This window comes from Oncorhynchus nerka, linkage group LG27, assembly GCF_034236695.1.
Source record: "Oncorhynchus nerka isolate Pitt River linkage group LG27, Oner_Uvic_2.0, whole genome shotgun sequence".
Lineage (NCBI taxonomy): Eukaryota > Metazoa > Chordata > Actinopteri > Salmoniformes > Salmonidae > Oncorhynchus > Oncorhynchus nerka.
This window is the reverse complement of record NC_088422.1, coordinates 71,126,971-71,142,922: the sequence shown is the minus strand read 5'-3', so window position 1 is coordinate 71,142,922 and position 15,952 is coordinate 71,126,971. Positions and strand designations below refer to the sequence as shown.

At 43.1% G+C, this 15,952-nt stretch overlaps 1 protein-coding gene across 1 annotated transcript in view; it reads left to right on the top strand.

The window, feature by feature from the left end:
- The window catches only part of LOC115112276 (cingulin-like protein 1), a 33,216-nt gene extending 17,914 nt beyond the window's left edge, over positions 1-15,302 (top strand). Inside the window, exons 9-19 of the mRNA XM_029639223.2 lie at positions 3,333-3,539; positions 4,321-4,425; positions 4,809-4,961; positions 5,091-5,261; positions 6,723-6,884; positions 9,265-9,354; positions 11,734-11,817; positions 12,075-12,199; positions 12,756-12,864; positions 12,994-13,157; positions 13,554-15,302. Of these exons, the coding sequence (XP_029495083.1) occupies positions 3,333-3,539; positions 4,321-4,425; positions 4,809-4,961; positions 5,091-5,261; positions 6,723-6,884; positions 9,265-9,354; positions 11,734-11,817; positions 12,075-12,199; positions 12,756-12,864; positions 12,994-13,157; positions 13,554-13,692 (1,509 nt within the window). The 3' untranslated portion in view covers positions 13,693-15,302. The remainder of the gene's footprint in view (positions 1-3,332; positions 3,540-4,320; positions 4,426-4,808; positions 4,962-5,090; positions 5,262-6,722; positions 6,885-9,264; positions 9,355-11,733; positions 11,818-12,074; positions 12,200-12,755; positions 12,865-12,993; positions 13,158-13,553) is intronic.
- The last annotated feature ends 650 nt before the right edge of the window (positions 15,303-15,952 follow it).

Below are 15,952 nucleotides of genomic sequence, written 5' to 3'. Positions count from 1 at the left end.
AGAGTTCAAAGTTCATACCATTCGCAACCAAAGCTCACGCTGATGTTGGCTTCGTTCTGTAGTTATTATCTGAACCATTCTTTTTTTTTAAATTTTACCTTTATTTTACTAGGCAAGTCAGTTAAGAACAAATTCTTATTTTCAATGACGGCCTAGGAACAGTGGGTTTAAATTTTTATTTATTTTACCTTTATTTATTTATTTTACCTAGGCAAGTCAGTTAAGAACTTAAGAACAAATTCTTATTTTCAATGACGGCCTAGGAACAGTGGGTTAACTGCCTGTTCAGGGGCAGAACGACAGATTTGTACCTTGTCAGCTCGGGGATTCGAACTTGCAACCTTTCGGTTACTAGTCCAACGCTCTAACCACTAGGCTACCCTGCCGCCCCTTACATAGGACCGTCGTCCTACATCCCCGGAACAGGAAGTTCTATTGTCGTCAAGGGCTTATATAGGAAGGGAGAGGAGAGTTTTATAGCACATGTCCCTTCACAGGGCTGCTCAATCAGTGGCCCGCCCTATCTTATGAAAACCCACATCTCACATTTTAGAAGCTAAAATCACATTTCATCCCATCACAAATAATTTCATATTCAAACATTTAAATTGAACAACAAATCCATGTGAATCCGATAACTCTGATGTGTAGACTTTCCACTGTAGAGTTTATGTCATCTTATCATTGATTAGAATATCTCAGATGACAACCGAACTGACATCATATTCATTAAGTACCACCGCATATGTTCAATTGTTCGGATTACCAGAATATAGTTAATTTCCCCCCACCTACTGATGTTCCCAGAATCTCTATGTTAACCAAGAGTTTTGCAAATGTAACCTCAGTAGGGTAGAGAGAGGAAAAAGGGGGGAAGAGGTATTTATGACTGTCATAAACCTACCCCCCAGGCCAACGTCATGACAACTGCATATCAGTGAGTCTGTGTACTTGCAGGCTCCCCCTGTGCCCCAGCTGACCCAGGCAGGGATAAGGGTGTCGGGGAGGGGAACAGGCCCAACAGGCCTCAGTGGGTCCTGGAGGTGGTATGGTTAATGATCTGTCTTCTCTGCTCTCCCCTCCACTGGGTGACCTTAACCCCTCACCTACCACCCTCCGCTCAAACACTGGAACACCAAGCCTCAGTGACCAATGAGGGTCCTCCACTTCACCCAGTGGTGAGGGGATGAGTGAGGGGGCGAGGTGGTCGGACTTTGGACGCTTTCAGCTCTGTGGACAGATAATGAGTCACTAAGGGACCATAGTACATTGGTTCTAATGACAAATGAGGGGATTCAAACACATTCCCAAGCACTAAGTCAGATTCCTTTTAAGACACCCATTTAGTAAGATATATGTATCTAAACCTATGACTGATGATCACAGGTCTTGTAATTGAAGTAGTTTCATGTCATTAGCTGTCTGCTATTTATCATGCTGTTTCATTAGTGAATGGTTTTCACTCTCCACTGAGGGAGTCAGCGTTGGTGCTCACCTGGAGCACAGTGTGTGTGTGTGTGTGTGTGTGTGTGTGTGTGTGTGTGTGTGTGTGTGTGTGTGTGTGTGTGTGTGTGTGTGTGTGAGTGAGAGTGAGAGAGAAACAGATGCGTCAGTGTGCGTGCGTCAAGTGGGAGTGGAGTATGTGACTGGTACGTGCGTCAGGTGTGTGCAGTGTGTGTGTACACAGGCTTCTCTTGGACCTGTCCAGTGAGAGGTGCCTGCCTGCTTGTCCAGGCGAGGCTAAGGGGAATTGAACCACAGTGTGTTAATCTGCACCGTTTGCCTCTAATCCCCCTGGGAGCAGACATTCCTCCTCATAATGAACATGCTAAGTCCCTCCATGCCTGCATACTGTATAACAAGAATGGGGAGAAAACTCATAGCCTATATTATAAACTGGGTGGTTCGAGCTCTGAATGCTGATTGGCTGTATACCACGGTTATGACAAAACGTGTATTTTTACTGTTCTAATTACGTTGGTAACCAGTTTATAATAGCAATAAGGCACGTCAGGCGTTTGTGATATATGGCCAATATACCACAGCTAAGGGCTATATCCAGGCACTCCGCATTGCATCGTGCATAAGAACAGCCCTTAGCCGTGGTATATTGGCCATATACCACACGCCCTCGTGCATTATTGCTTAAATATCACCTGTGTTTACAGAATCATATTTAGTCAATTAAATATAGGCCCAGTACTGTAACGAGAAAGGCCAGGAGCCACGTGATCTGACTAGGAAAAAATCTGGGCCTTGGGTATAACATTTATCTAGGGCTTCCAGTTTTTCCTGGTTAGGGAAAATTCTGGCCCTTTGTATCAGTAATGAACCCCATATGGATGTCAGTTCCTGGTTGTTTCTGTGGAGGCGTGCAGCACGGGCATTTCTCACTGTAGTAAACAGAACAAGAAACTGTCAAACCTGTTGTCTGGCATTCTGTCAAGCATAGCCTCATTTCCAGATATTCTCGTTTCTGAACAAATATGTGGGAGCCTGGCTGCTACTATATCTTCATAAACTGTCACTTTCAGGATATAAAGTACATCCCTCTCTGACAGCGTCATCACAGCAAAACCTGCTATCTGTTTTTCTATGCAAAACTTAATGCGGGCCTAGATAGAGTGCTGTGTGTTGTTGTCAGCTAAGAGGTTACATGAAGACAGAATTCAGGTTTCCCAGAGTGCATTGACTGCTCTCCCTTAGGACAGCAGCAGCCCAGACAGGCTAGTCAGGGCAGGCTCTCCATTGATACAACTGGGCAGAGGCAAAGCACACAGGGACCTCCTTTCACACTGTCCTGCCACAGCAACCAAATCCATACAAAGACAGGCTGCCACCAACAGTGGGTCATCTAATTATGGAATTTGATCCTGTTTAGTGACAAGCGTTGAACAAGCGAGAGCCATGAGGCTTAAGCAGCAGCCCCACAACTGTACAACTCTGGCAGGTAAAGCCATGGAGACATTGGTGTTGGTGCCCAGGGGGCAGATTTACTGGACTGGACCATTCACCTCAATCTCCCCAGCCTTTTGCGGGTGACATGCTGTCTTTGTGTGGACCAAGCTACATCAGTTCAATGGGAAGTGAATAGAGGCTTAGATTTATTGTCATGCATCCACCTCTTTAATCCCCTTGAGCTTGTTATGAAGGAATTGTTTTGGGAGTCTCTTTGCAGAGGAGTTGTGAAGGATTTTGAGTTGTCTTGTAAATAAGACCGTAGACTTTTGTTTTTAACCAGTTGTCAAGCCAGTATTGCGTCCTTTTCTGTGCAACGGTGCATCTTTCGACCCTGTATTTACTTTGCACTGACCCTTCTGTCTGCTCTCCAGAGCAGTGCTGCAGTGGGCAAGGAGAAGGCTGAAGTGGAGGCAGCCAAGGGGGCAGTGGAGGGCCAGGCGGGACGTCTTAGCCAGGAGGCCGAGAAGCTGAGAAAGCGGGCACAGGAGCTGGAGAACGAAGTGGCCAAACTCAACCGCATCATCGATGATGCCAAGCTACAGGAGAGCAAGCTGGGGGACAGAGTCGGCCGGCTTGAGGTGAGGAATAGAGAAACACAAACTTTTAGAATTTGTATAATCAATCAGATGTTGACTGAATTATAGTGCATAAAACATTTACTGGCATGGACAAATAATGAATGGAGTTCAGAGATTTTGGTGGGAATGCAGGTATAAAATGTTTTGCCAAACTCTGTCTACCCTATACCCTTGGATGAAAAATAAACACGCATGGCTCTAGATTACACCTATCTAAACATACTTTACATTGTTTGCGAGATTGTTTGCTAGATCAGACATAATATCACTATAATCTAGAGTGTTCATTTTCAGAAGTGGCTTTCATTCCAGTGCATGTAATTTGTTAACATTTCAACTGTATTAAATTCTTTCTTTCTTAGCTTTAGTGTTCTTATCGATTCAACGGAAAGACAATGTATTCCATTCAGCCCATTTCAGAAGTTACCGGAGTGTGTTTGACAGATCATTACAAACATTTCTGCGGTCGTAACGTTAACCAATAAAACAAATAGGCACAAGCAAAGTATGAAAGAGTCGTAGGAGTAAAATGAAAGCAATCAATCCAGCAAGATTTAAGTTACAAGTGGATTTTGCGTTCCTCTAACACAGGAAATAGATGGCTGAAAAAGACAGATCCTCGGGTGTAACATGAGCTGCTAGTTATATAAAGGAGAGCCACTGTAAACTGCACAGGAGTGTCAATCAGATTGACAGTAATAAAACTTTTCACATTGAAGACCAGATCTGTTACCTATTGTCTAATGCTGGTGTGTGCATATGTGTATGTGTGAGCTCACAGAGAGAGAAGAGGAAGCTGGAAGAGTCTTTGGAAGAAATCAAGGAGCAGGAGGAGGAGATGTCACGTGCCAACCGTGCTCTGACCACGCGGTTAGAGGATGTACAGGTAAGATTGACCAGGCTTTGACCACATGGTTAGATGATGTACAGGTAAGATTGACCAGGCTTTGACCACATGGTTAGATGATGTACAGGTAAGATTGACCGGGCTTTGACCACATGGTTAGAGGATGTACAGGTAAGATTGACCGGGCTTTGACCACATGGTTAGAGGATGTACAGGTAAGATTGACCGGGCTTTGACCGCATGGTTAGAGGATGTACAGATAAGATTGACCGAGCTTTGACCACATGGTTAGAGGATGTACAGGTAAGATTGACCGGGCTTTGACTACAAGCTCGGGAGCATTTACTGGTGAGAATAATAAAGCATAAGTGCTGGTCCTCCTTACCATTCTGACCCATCTTTCTAAACTCTTTCTGTTACAGAGGAACTTGACCAAGCTGAACCATGACCACAGAGAGCTGGAGGAGAGGCTGAAGGAGGAGAGGAGTCAAAAAGAACAGTTCAAGAACACTAAGAATGAGATAGAGGACGAGAGGAGTCTGCTGGACCGCACAGTGGAGAAACTACAGAGGGAGGTGAGTGGACCAACTAAAGGCCTTCGGACATCCTTGCTTTAGTCAATCAAATATCACACCACAGGCATGTGTCAGTGTGTGCATGCATGTCTGTTTGTTAGCAAGGCTAACTCTACCTTCTCCCTGTAGATGAGTGAGATCGTGGAGGCCTCTCAGTCGTCCACCCAGGAGCTGCAGGAGCAGATAAATGTGTACAAGGAGAAGAACCGTCGGGAGATGGCTGAGCTTCAGAGACAGCTGAGGGAACGGGGTGTGGAGCTGGACAAGTCCTGTCTGGCTGCTAAGTCCCTGCAGGAGGAGGTGGGTTGGCCAGTGCTCCCCATGACAATGGAGGATAACCCATTGTCCTGACTCAGTGTCCCAACTCAGGGTTTGTACAGTGAGGTCATGGCTTTGGAATGTGTGTCCTCTCCCCTCTTATACTTCCCCTTTGCCCTGAACTGGACCAGAAGGTCACAGCTGTAGAGATGCCTGGTGGTATTACAGGGTTAAATAGGTTAGATAATGTATCTTTTCATAGATATCTGTGGTTTAGCATGAAGAGTTGGAGCTCTGGAGGGTGGGAAGAGAAATCTAAATCATTGTTTTTCTATGGGTGAAGCATCAGAATGTTTCAGCGATCTTGAACTTCAGACAATAGGATGCATTTATGAACCTGTTTTAATTGAACAAAATATTAAAGTATTAGCTGTGACTTTATCTTATATCACATCCATTGTTCTCATACATTAAGGGAGTTGTAGCTAGGTAGGCTTATGGAATTTGGAGTGAGCCTCTGTAAAGTTCTCCATTGCATTTTTTCTCAATTGAGGAATTCTCCAGCTAATGTTTTTATAATTACTATGGTTCATTTTCACAATCTAGCTCTAACCCCTTAGTAGCTGTGGTCTGCCCCACATAACGCTGTTATAACCCAGGGCCACTGCTCATTGGGTGTGGTTTGACCTACGAAACACATTGGAAGGTTTTTGTTGAATATGGGATAAGCATTTGCTTATTTGATATAATAATGTCCTCCCTCATTGTGTGTCTGAGTTACTAACCCCTGCAGAATGTCATTAAAGAAAACCTATTTCCTACAGCAGGTTAAAGACAGGTGGCCAGACTCAGTCCAACACAGTCCAAACTCCATTGGAATTGTGTTCACTTTTTTCCATGGAAACGTGTCAGTTTTACAGAAGAGAGATGCCTTGCTGCTAAGGGTTCATCTTTGTGTTGTAGTCTACCCAGTGTAATGTATATGCACAGATGGGATATGCTGATGTATCTTTGTCCAGCTGGTCTACAGGAAGAGGGGGATGTTGTGTCTTAGTTGTGAGAGCTGGAATGACAGACCACACATCCTCCTCTCCTCCCCGCTGATCCATACACTCCTCTAAGGCCTGGTGATGAGGTCACTGTTTCATCTGCTTCAGATCTCCAGTCTGTCCCAACCCACACATATATCTTATAAGCATGCCTATTAAGACCTGCTAAAGACAACTGTGTTTTCTTCTTTCATCTTCTTCACTCACCAGGCTAGTGTTTGTGAAAGTTTCTCTTAAGTCACTATTGTTAAAGGAACAGATGGCATATTGTGGCCACTGCTGAAATTGCATTGCTAAAGCAGACATGACAGGTATGGATGTTACAGTAACAGTATGACAGGTGTGGTTTATTTGTTCGCTGTGGCGTACTGCTAAATGAGTAGGAGCCATTCACAAAAGCTGTTGTTCATTCCCATTCTGTTTTAAAAGTGTGTGTGGTGTGTGTGTCCTGCAGCTGAGCCACGTGGAAGAAGATCTGAGGCAGTGTAAGAGGGAAAGGGATGATGCGGTCCTCAAGGAGAAGGTCCTGGATCAGAAAGTCTACCACCTGGAGGTGGAGGCAGAGACCAAAGCCCACTCCAAGGATGACAATATCCGACAGGTCAAACTCATGGAGGTATGGAGGAATATCTTAGTTATTAATTTCACATTGTCTCTAAATTATATACTTTATACATGGAGACTTTCTTCTGCCATTTAAAGTGTCAGCCTTTTCGTGCTGTATTAATTGGTTATCTTTGAGTCTTCAGTCTATGCTAGTCCTTCCATTTCGTCTCTGTTTGTACTCCAGTCCTGAGGAAGGAACAGTTCCCAGCTAGCACATAATGTTCTGAGAACCATGTTTCTCAGAGCTTGGTGAGAGCAGGTTTGTCCTATGGTTATTTTGCATACAACCTTCCCACAACTTTCTGGGAATGGTGCAGGATAGTTGCTTGGTTTTAGAACATTCTTAGCACATTTAAGGAACTTAACAAGATAACATAATTTTCTTGGTATTTCATTACTTTAAAACAGAATGTTTCCTAAAAGTTAAAACATGGTTACATTTAGTAAAAATTCTCGTAATGTTCTAGGAACGTTCTCCAACTGATTTGATATTGGGCATGTTCTCAAATAGTTCAGAGAACGTTAAGAAACAACGTTGTTCTGTGGGTATTTCAGTACTTGCTGATTGGGCTAATTCCATTGATAGAGAACAGAAGATTATTGAAGTTTTTGAGAGATAAGCAGCATGTTATTATGCACATCTGATTAAAATTGTATGCACGTGTTCAGTGTGTGATATTGGAAATATGGATCTGATTGAATGCGCATAGCTTAATTGGCAGGCCCTCATTGGTTGTTGGCCAGGTTATTCAATTGTGCTACCTTTGAGCTGGTGCAGATGGACTCAGCTTGGAACCGGCTATGTTGTATCCGCTGTCATGTTGGAAATAACCGTTTCTATTATGTTAATACTTTATACTCTCTAGTTTCTCTTTGCAATATCTAAAAAGAACCTTCTTCCTTCAACAATTTATTGTTTCGAATCTCACTGATGCCGTGTCACAATAAAATATTACTGTCTAAATTAATTTCTGTGTCCTATCTGTGCTTGGAGATAAAGGGTTAAAATAAGATAGCAGTATTATTAGAAGTGTTCTTAAAAGATTCAGTGAACATTTTAATGAAATTATTCAAAAACCTCCAAATAACCTAGAAATTCCTTTCTCAGACCGTTAATAAAACCTCCTAGGAAAGCATTCAAGGAACCAGAGTAAAACATTCTCAGACCGTTAATAAAACCTCCTAGGAAAGCATTCAAGGAACCAGAGTAAAACATTCTCAGACCGTTAATAAAACCTCCTAGGAAAGCATTCAAGGAACCAGAGTAAAACATTCTCAGACCGTTAATAAAACCTACTAGGAAAGCATTTAAGGAACCAGAGTAAAACATTATCAGACCGTTAATAAAACCTCCTAGGAAAGCATTCAAGGAACCAGAGTAAAACATTCTCAGACCGTTAATAAAACCTCCTAGGAAAGCATTCAAGGAACCAGAGTAAAACATTCTCAGACCGTTAATAAAACCTCCTAGGAAAGCATTCATGGAACCAGAGTAAAACATTCTCAGACCGTTAATAAAACCTCATAGGAAAGCATTCAAGGAACCAGAGTAAAACATTCTCAGACCGTTAATAAAACCTCCTAGGAAAGCATTCAAGGAACCAGAGTAAAACATTCTCAGACCGTTAATAAAACCTCCTAGGAAAGCATTCAAGGAACCAGAGTAAAACATTCTCAGACCGTTAATAAAACCTACTAGGAAAGCATTTAAGGAACCAGAGTAAAACATTATCAGACCGTTAATAAAACCTCCTAGGAAAGCATTCAAGGAACCAGAGTAAAACATTCTCAGACCGTTAATAAAACCTCCTAGGAAAGCATTCAAGGAACCAGAGTAAAACATTCTCAGACCGTTAATAAAACCTCCTAGGAAAGCATTCATGGAACCAGAGTAAAACATTCTCAGACCGTTAATAAAACCTCATAGGAAAGCATTCAAGGAACCAGAGTAAAACATTCTCAGACCGTTAATAAAACCTCCTAGGAAAGCATTCAAGGAACCAGAGTAAAACATTCTCAGGAACTCCTTGCAACCAAAAAAATGCACGTTCCCAGAACAGGCAACATTTTTACTTCTGTTCTCAGAATTTTTTTTATTTTTTAAAGTTTTGTTTTACCGGTCAGGAAACGTATGGCTTTGTTCCCATAACCAATGTGAAATCAAAAACATACAATCCCACAACTTCCAAGGAAACACATGTGCTAGCTGGGTTCTTACCTGAGTTTGTTATAGACAGAAGTCATGTGTACTCTGCTGTTGACTGTGGTGTGATGGCAAAACACTGCAGAAGGAAATCTAAAGCTGCCATTCAGAAAAGCAACCCCATGTTTTACAGCAAGGTCAAATAATAATGTCATTGGTATTACCATGTTGATGCTGTGTACTGCAGGACAGGATCAATCAGCTGGAGCTGGATCTGGATGAGGAAAAGCAAAGTGGAGACCTGCTGATTGTCAGGATAGACCGAGGAAGAGAACAGGTGAGTCTATTACCACTATCACTATGACTGACCACTCGAACTGACCTCCAGTCAGTGGGGCATTCTAACATTCATTAACCGTGGTTCACCAAGGTCATTCACCAATTTGTCTCTTGACTCTCCTGTGACCGGGAGTCACACTCCTAAACTTCATTATCATCTGCAAAAGGCAGAAAGCATTTCAAGTACAGTCTTTCCAGAGCAGCTTGGCATAATGTGACATCTAAGCTTACACCCCGTATCAGTTCTTTGTGCTTGTCTGCCATCCCCTCCCGCCATTGACAGCTCAAATACCCACACACACAGACCTACACACCGAGCCATTCTTCATTGCGCGTGTGTGTGTGCCCCCCCCCCCGTTTGGAACAGCCGCCCAAAAATCCCACTATCCCAGTTAATTTGTGTTCTAGAGAGAGCAGAGTGATTATTGCCATGTAAGAGGATCTTGCATAATCGTTCAGTTTGGCAGGCTGCCTGCTCGGTGTAAAAGCGCCAATCCAATTTTCATGCATCAGTCACAAAAGACCCCTTTTAATGCACCACCTCAGCCAAAATATGCACACTGCCAAATGTATCGAGTTTATGGCTATGGAGTTCACTTAGCTGTGACTGCGTCTCAGGGACAAATCCATTTATTGTGGCTGATCATAGTTCTCACATCCTGAGGGAGTCAGACCTAAACACTGCAGCTTTCCTTCCCCTCTGATAAACCTGCTGATGTGGCCATTATAAACTCAGATTGAGATCAGAGTACATGCTCCCTGAAGAAAGGGTTGTTGTCAGAAAGGTTGTTGTCAGAAAGGGTTGTTGTCAGAAAGGGTTGTTGTCAGAAAGGGTTGTTGTCAGAAAGGGTTGTTGTCAGAAAGAGTTGTTGTCAGAAAGGGTTGTTGTCAGAAAGGGTTGTTGTCAGAAAGGGTTGTTGTCAGAAAGGGTTGCTAACTCAGATCAGGTGCTTTTTCATGAGGAAGTGACATTATTCCAGATACAATTCATGTACAGGACAAGCTTATTCCTCTAGGATGTATTTTGTATTATTCAACACGTGCTAAGGGCATTTATCTCCAAGGTTCTGCCCTGTTGCAATACCTCTGCAATTCACTGTGCTCTCATTGATGTACATGCTGCCAGTGCAATCATGATACATTCTTCATGTCTAACAAAGATAGGACTAGTTATTTTACGGTCAGGCTCATTGTCCCGCAGTAGTAAGATTAAAGGGCTAAGTCTGCACAGTCCTCCAACCTTGAAATGGATGGAAATGTAAAGACCTGAACAAAGTATGAGAGGCCTAGAAGGAATGAACAAGTACTTACATTTCCTTAAAGGCAAGAAACTCCTGGCACAGAGAAAAGAGTAGCACTAGACAAAGTGGCATCACCGCAACACTGGGTCAAGGTGAGTTGCCAAGGCAACGGTGGCATGGTGTACAGTCATAGTGAAGTGGATGGGGTTAGGATAGGAGGATGTGGTGGTCAGTGGGAGAGGGGGACGGAGAGAGTGGGGTCTGCATGGCCATGATGGCTGGAAGTGAAGGGGGGCGGGGGCGGCAGGAAGAACACCTGCGCCTCTCCTGGCACCAGGTGCTCTTCTCCTGTCTAAATGAGAGTAATCTCTCCTCCCGCCGTCTCTCACAAAGCAGATTAGTTTCTGCTGTATGTTCCAGTCTGCTGAATCAGCTCCCTCAAGCACTGCACCGGGCACACCAGTTATGTGGCCCATCGCTCATCAGAGCAGCCCACTGTCACACACTAATTGGCATAAAATATCACCCATACTAAGCTCCCCTTGCAAAAAAAATTGTCGATTAGTTGTCTTTTTTCCATCCTCATCTGTATTCCCTTCTCTTGAACTAGTCTCTCTCTCTCTCTCTCTCTCTCAGAGACAGTGAAGTAGTTTGAGTTTGTAATCATAACTAATTAAAGCAAACCAACCAGGAGTCAAAGGTTGTTTATTATTCTTGGTTGCTAATCTTTCACAGAAATAGTCAAGCTTAAAAGCTAACATTTACATTTTTCTCTGTCTGGTTTTTGGAGAGAAGTTCAACTCCCTGAGAAATTGTGGGGCTTAAGTGCATTCCTAGCACTAGCTATGATAGGTTAATCTAAATATAACTGATTTACCACTCTGAGTCTATCTGAATGTACATTACTGAGAGCTGACGTGAGATCAGTTCAGGGGAATGCAACCAAATAAGAATATCCAAAACCCCAATTAGCCACAGGAAGGCTCCTTCCACCTTGAGTAAGACACTACAACAACTGCACACCTACACATACAGGAAGGGTTCTTCCTACCGACACACAAGCAGCCTCTCATAATAATTGTGTTCTCAGAGTGTGTAACCATTGCGATGACAGTCCTCTCCGCTCTGGTTGACAGGTAGAGCAGATGAGGAATGAACTCCTGCAGGAGAGGGCTGGCAGACAGGACCTGGAGTGTGACAAGATGACTCTGGAGAGACAGGTACACACTGCTCTGTTCTGCCCACTCCTTCCTCCCTTCCTGTCTGGGGGGAAACAACAGCAGTCTATCTGTGAAAAGTACATTAGGCTCATACCAAAACATGCACTCATCTAATCCATCTCTGTCTTTTATCTTTCCTTCTCTGTCTCCATCTCTATACTCCTGCTCTGAAAATGGTCTTGTTGACCAAAACATTAGCTAAATAAAGTAGGATTAAGACTGCGTATCAAAGTTGTTTCTCACACTGTTTCTAACAGAACAAGGACCTGAAGAGCAGAATAGCCCATCTGGAGGGCTCCCAGAAGTCTAACAAGGAGGGCCTGGTTAGCCAGCTGGAGAGCCGGATCCAGGAGATGGAGGAGAGGCTGGAGGGAGAGGAGCGGTATGGTTAAGGTTGGGGTAGGGATGGGTTCCTAGGGAGAGATGGAGTTGGGGTTGGTTTGGGTTCCTAGCGAGAGATGGAGTTGGGGTTGGTTTGGGTTCCTAGCGAGAGATGGATTTGGGGTTGGTTTGGGTTCCTAGCGAGAGATGGGGTTGGGGTAGGGATGGGTTCCTAGCGAGAGATGGGGTTGGGGTAGGGATGGGTTCCTAGCGAGAGATGGGGTTGGGGTAGGGTTGGGTTCCTAGGGAGAGGTGGGGTTGGGGTAGGGGTTGGAGGGAGAAGAGAGGTCCTGCTACAGGGACCAGTGCTGCCTACAGACTCATTACAGAAGCTGTCTGGCTTTCATAGTAATTAGGTCACATTGCACTTAACCTTGGTTCATTGGGTTGGCTAGTTTAGTTTTACATTCTTAGGTCATACTGCATACTATGTGTAGATGTATGCAGTATGTGGCATATGGCCAATTACATTGTGGTTTCCAGAGCGTTCTATGTACTGCAACAGTATGTGACATGTAGCAGATCGGTAGTCTTACCCATGGTGCTGTGTTTTCTAGGGACCGTGCCAACCTGCAGCTGGTGAACCGGAGGCTGGAGAGGAAGGTGAAGGAGATGATGATGCAAGTTGATGAAGAGCACCACTCACTGCAGGATCAGAAGGACCAGGTCAGGATGCAACATACACATATATATACCTATACACACACACACACACACACACACACACACACACACACACACACATACACACACACACACACACAGCTGTGTTAACCCTTGGTGTTCCTCTTGCAGCTGAACCTGCGTCTGAAGGCCCTGAAGAGGCAGATGGACGAGGCGGAGGAGGAGATTGACCGGCTGGAACACGGCAAGAAGAAGCTGCAGAGAGACCTGGATGAACAGCAGGAGGCCAACGAGCAGCTCCAGAGCCAGCTCAAATCCCTGCGCAGCGAGATGAGGTAAAAATGCTAAATACACATGGCTAACAGAAGACGCTAAGAACATGCTCATTCTGCTTTGGTATTTGTTCACCTAGTTAATTGTAATGCAGCTCTAGCCAGCTGAAGCTAACAGCGTGCACCAAGAGATTCCACAGTGTAAAGAACATGCTTATGAAGTTTCACAGGGGCACGCACATTATGTAAACCCACTGTAAAACATCTGAACATATTCCCTTCCACTGCTCTAGGGTATTACTCACACCTTCCTGAACAATGTAGTCTAACATGAACATAGTCAAATGCAATGTGTGTAGGCTTTAGCCCACTTTCTCTCAAACTGTAACTCTTTCATACTGTGTAAACTACCTCACCCAGCCCTCCACCCAGAATAACACTAGTTTCCCCTCCCTGAAGGCGTAAGACTAACTCTGCTCCTCTGGACGACGATGATGAGGATGACATCAGCACGGACGGAGAGACCTACTTCCGCTCTTCATCTGGCTATAAACGCTCCTCTAGCCAAGACAACATCATATCAACATTCTCTTTGTGAACCAACACAATGAAGAGAATGTTACTAAAACTACAGAAGGACCAAGTGGACTGACTCCTATTCAGAGAGACCACTTTCAGGTCACAATGTGCTTTTGGAAAACTGGTCAAATAGCATAGTGATGTGTGTTTGCTCTTCCTTTCACAGTACATAGATTGACAGGGAATGGTTAGATAATAGTTATTGATTAATTACAATGTATTGCAAATGATTGATTATAATTTAGCAATAGTTGAATTATCAGCACAATTTCTAAGTTCTAAGTTAATCATTGCACGTGTCTTCTTACATCTTATGAATGATCTAGCAATGAGATGTAAAGGGAATCCAATTATTCACCGTGTAATGCACTGTAAAGGACAGCATTCTGTAACCTCTTATACCTTTTTGAAATGTATTAATCCCTCACTAGATTTTATATCCTTAATCAAATATGTCAAGCCGCTTATCAAGTCTGATAGAAACAAATGTCATTTGAAACATTCATTTTTGTATTGTGCATTAGAATATCAATTCAATTTTGTAATGAAGTCAGGCAGAGTGTAAGGTCTTAAATTGATTTGAGTGAAATATTTGCTATTTATTTACTGTTGAATATATGAAGAAATGGCTGAATGAAGGGCAATATGTTTTTAGGGACATTTGTATGAGGGATTCCTCTTTATACAGATGCTTTTTTGTATCTTAAAAAAAAACCTGAATAAGGAATAGTAATCCATCCATAATGTTAGCGTGGTCTACAGAAAACATCTCTGTTTTATCACTTCTGTTTTCCGGTTTATGACTCCTGACTTATTGCAGTATTCAACCCTGCCTTTATTAAAATAAGATACAGTAGAACTTTTATAAAGACTGGTTAGATCACCGTTCTCAAATCAAGGTTCTACTGTGTATTTTTAGTTGGGCTTTTCTACTAACTACGGGGACTGCTCTGTTACTCCTGAGATTATTGTTTAAATCGTCAATTGTCCATTTTTTTTTGCATTATAGTAATTATCACATTCCTTACTTTTGCTTAAAAGTGATTCATCTCTGTATTTCATAGAAATATGACTTTTACCAGAAACATGTTACAATGTGAGAAGAAGCTATTTATGTTTATGGTATATCCTCCAAGAACTAAACAGTGTTAATATTGGACATACGAGTCAATCTACTGTAAAATGAACAATATTTTTTGTTGTTGAATACCTGTGTTTGTATTTGCTATGTGGATCTGTGGGGAGCATATTAATATGCTATATGACCATACAGTCAGTACCTGTTATAAGCATCTGTTGTGCCTATATATTATCTGTTGGAGGGGACTGTCCTCTGTTATGCAAGTTTATATGATGAGGGACTTTCTACAGGTGAGCTGTATTGACAATCGATCTGTTTAGCTACACTGTGATGATTTGCACTGTCTGAGGGATTATTTCTGAAGGCGTCCAAGGCTGTTGCCATATGGAATGAAGAAGAGGCCTTTGGCTGTGTGCCTCCTCCGGGCGTTTTGGAGTGGGGGGGTTGAGAAGAAATACTGCCGCTACCTCTCTGTATGTACACATCTGTACTTTGCTGAGACTAAAAGCCCTGCTAAAATGAAATAAAGTTATCCTTAGTTAATCTCACATGCTTATTGTCTCTGTAAATCATACTGCTGATCACATCTGTCTCTTCTGATCTATTTAGGTACACAAAATAAGCAACTTTGGAGAGTGTTTAGTTGTATGAGGAAGTTGAAAGGATTGACCTCAGTGGTGCGTGAATGCTTTATGATCCTCTCAGTGTGACCTCATTCATCCTACTTATTATTTTATCGTCTGGCCAAAGCAGCTGTGTCAATATCAGCCCCCCATATTTAATATGGAACTCAGTGGGCCAGTATTTTCCTGCTGAAGCCTATTGATCCTGTGTCCAGCACCTGACACCAAAGTACAGCAGGGCAGGTCCTCCAAGGTCTCAGGGGTAAAGGACATGATTGATCCCTTGTGTTAAAGAGATATGCACCCTCCCACCATATGTGAAAACCAGGCTGCATTAGGAGATATGACTTCATTATTTTTTTTAATGTATTTTACAGTTGACTACAGAGGAAGAAAGGGAGTAGAGACAAGGCTTTCTTATCCTCTCAGCAAGGCTGGCAGGTCATTGTTCCCAGGTCGTGACCTGCATTTGTCACCATTCTGTGGAGAACAAACAAATCAACCTTTTAAATGCATGGGGATCATCTCTGGCCCTCTGTCAGCCCAAGCAGCATACACACTGGGGGTGCACTGCT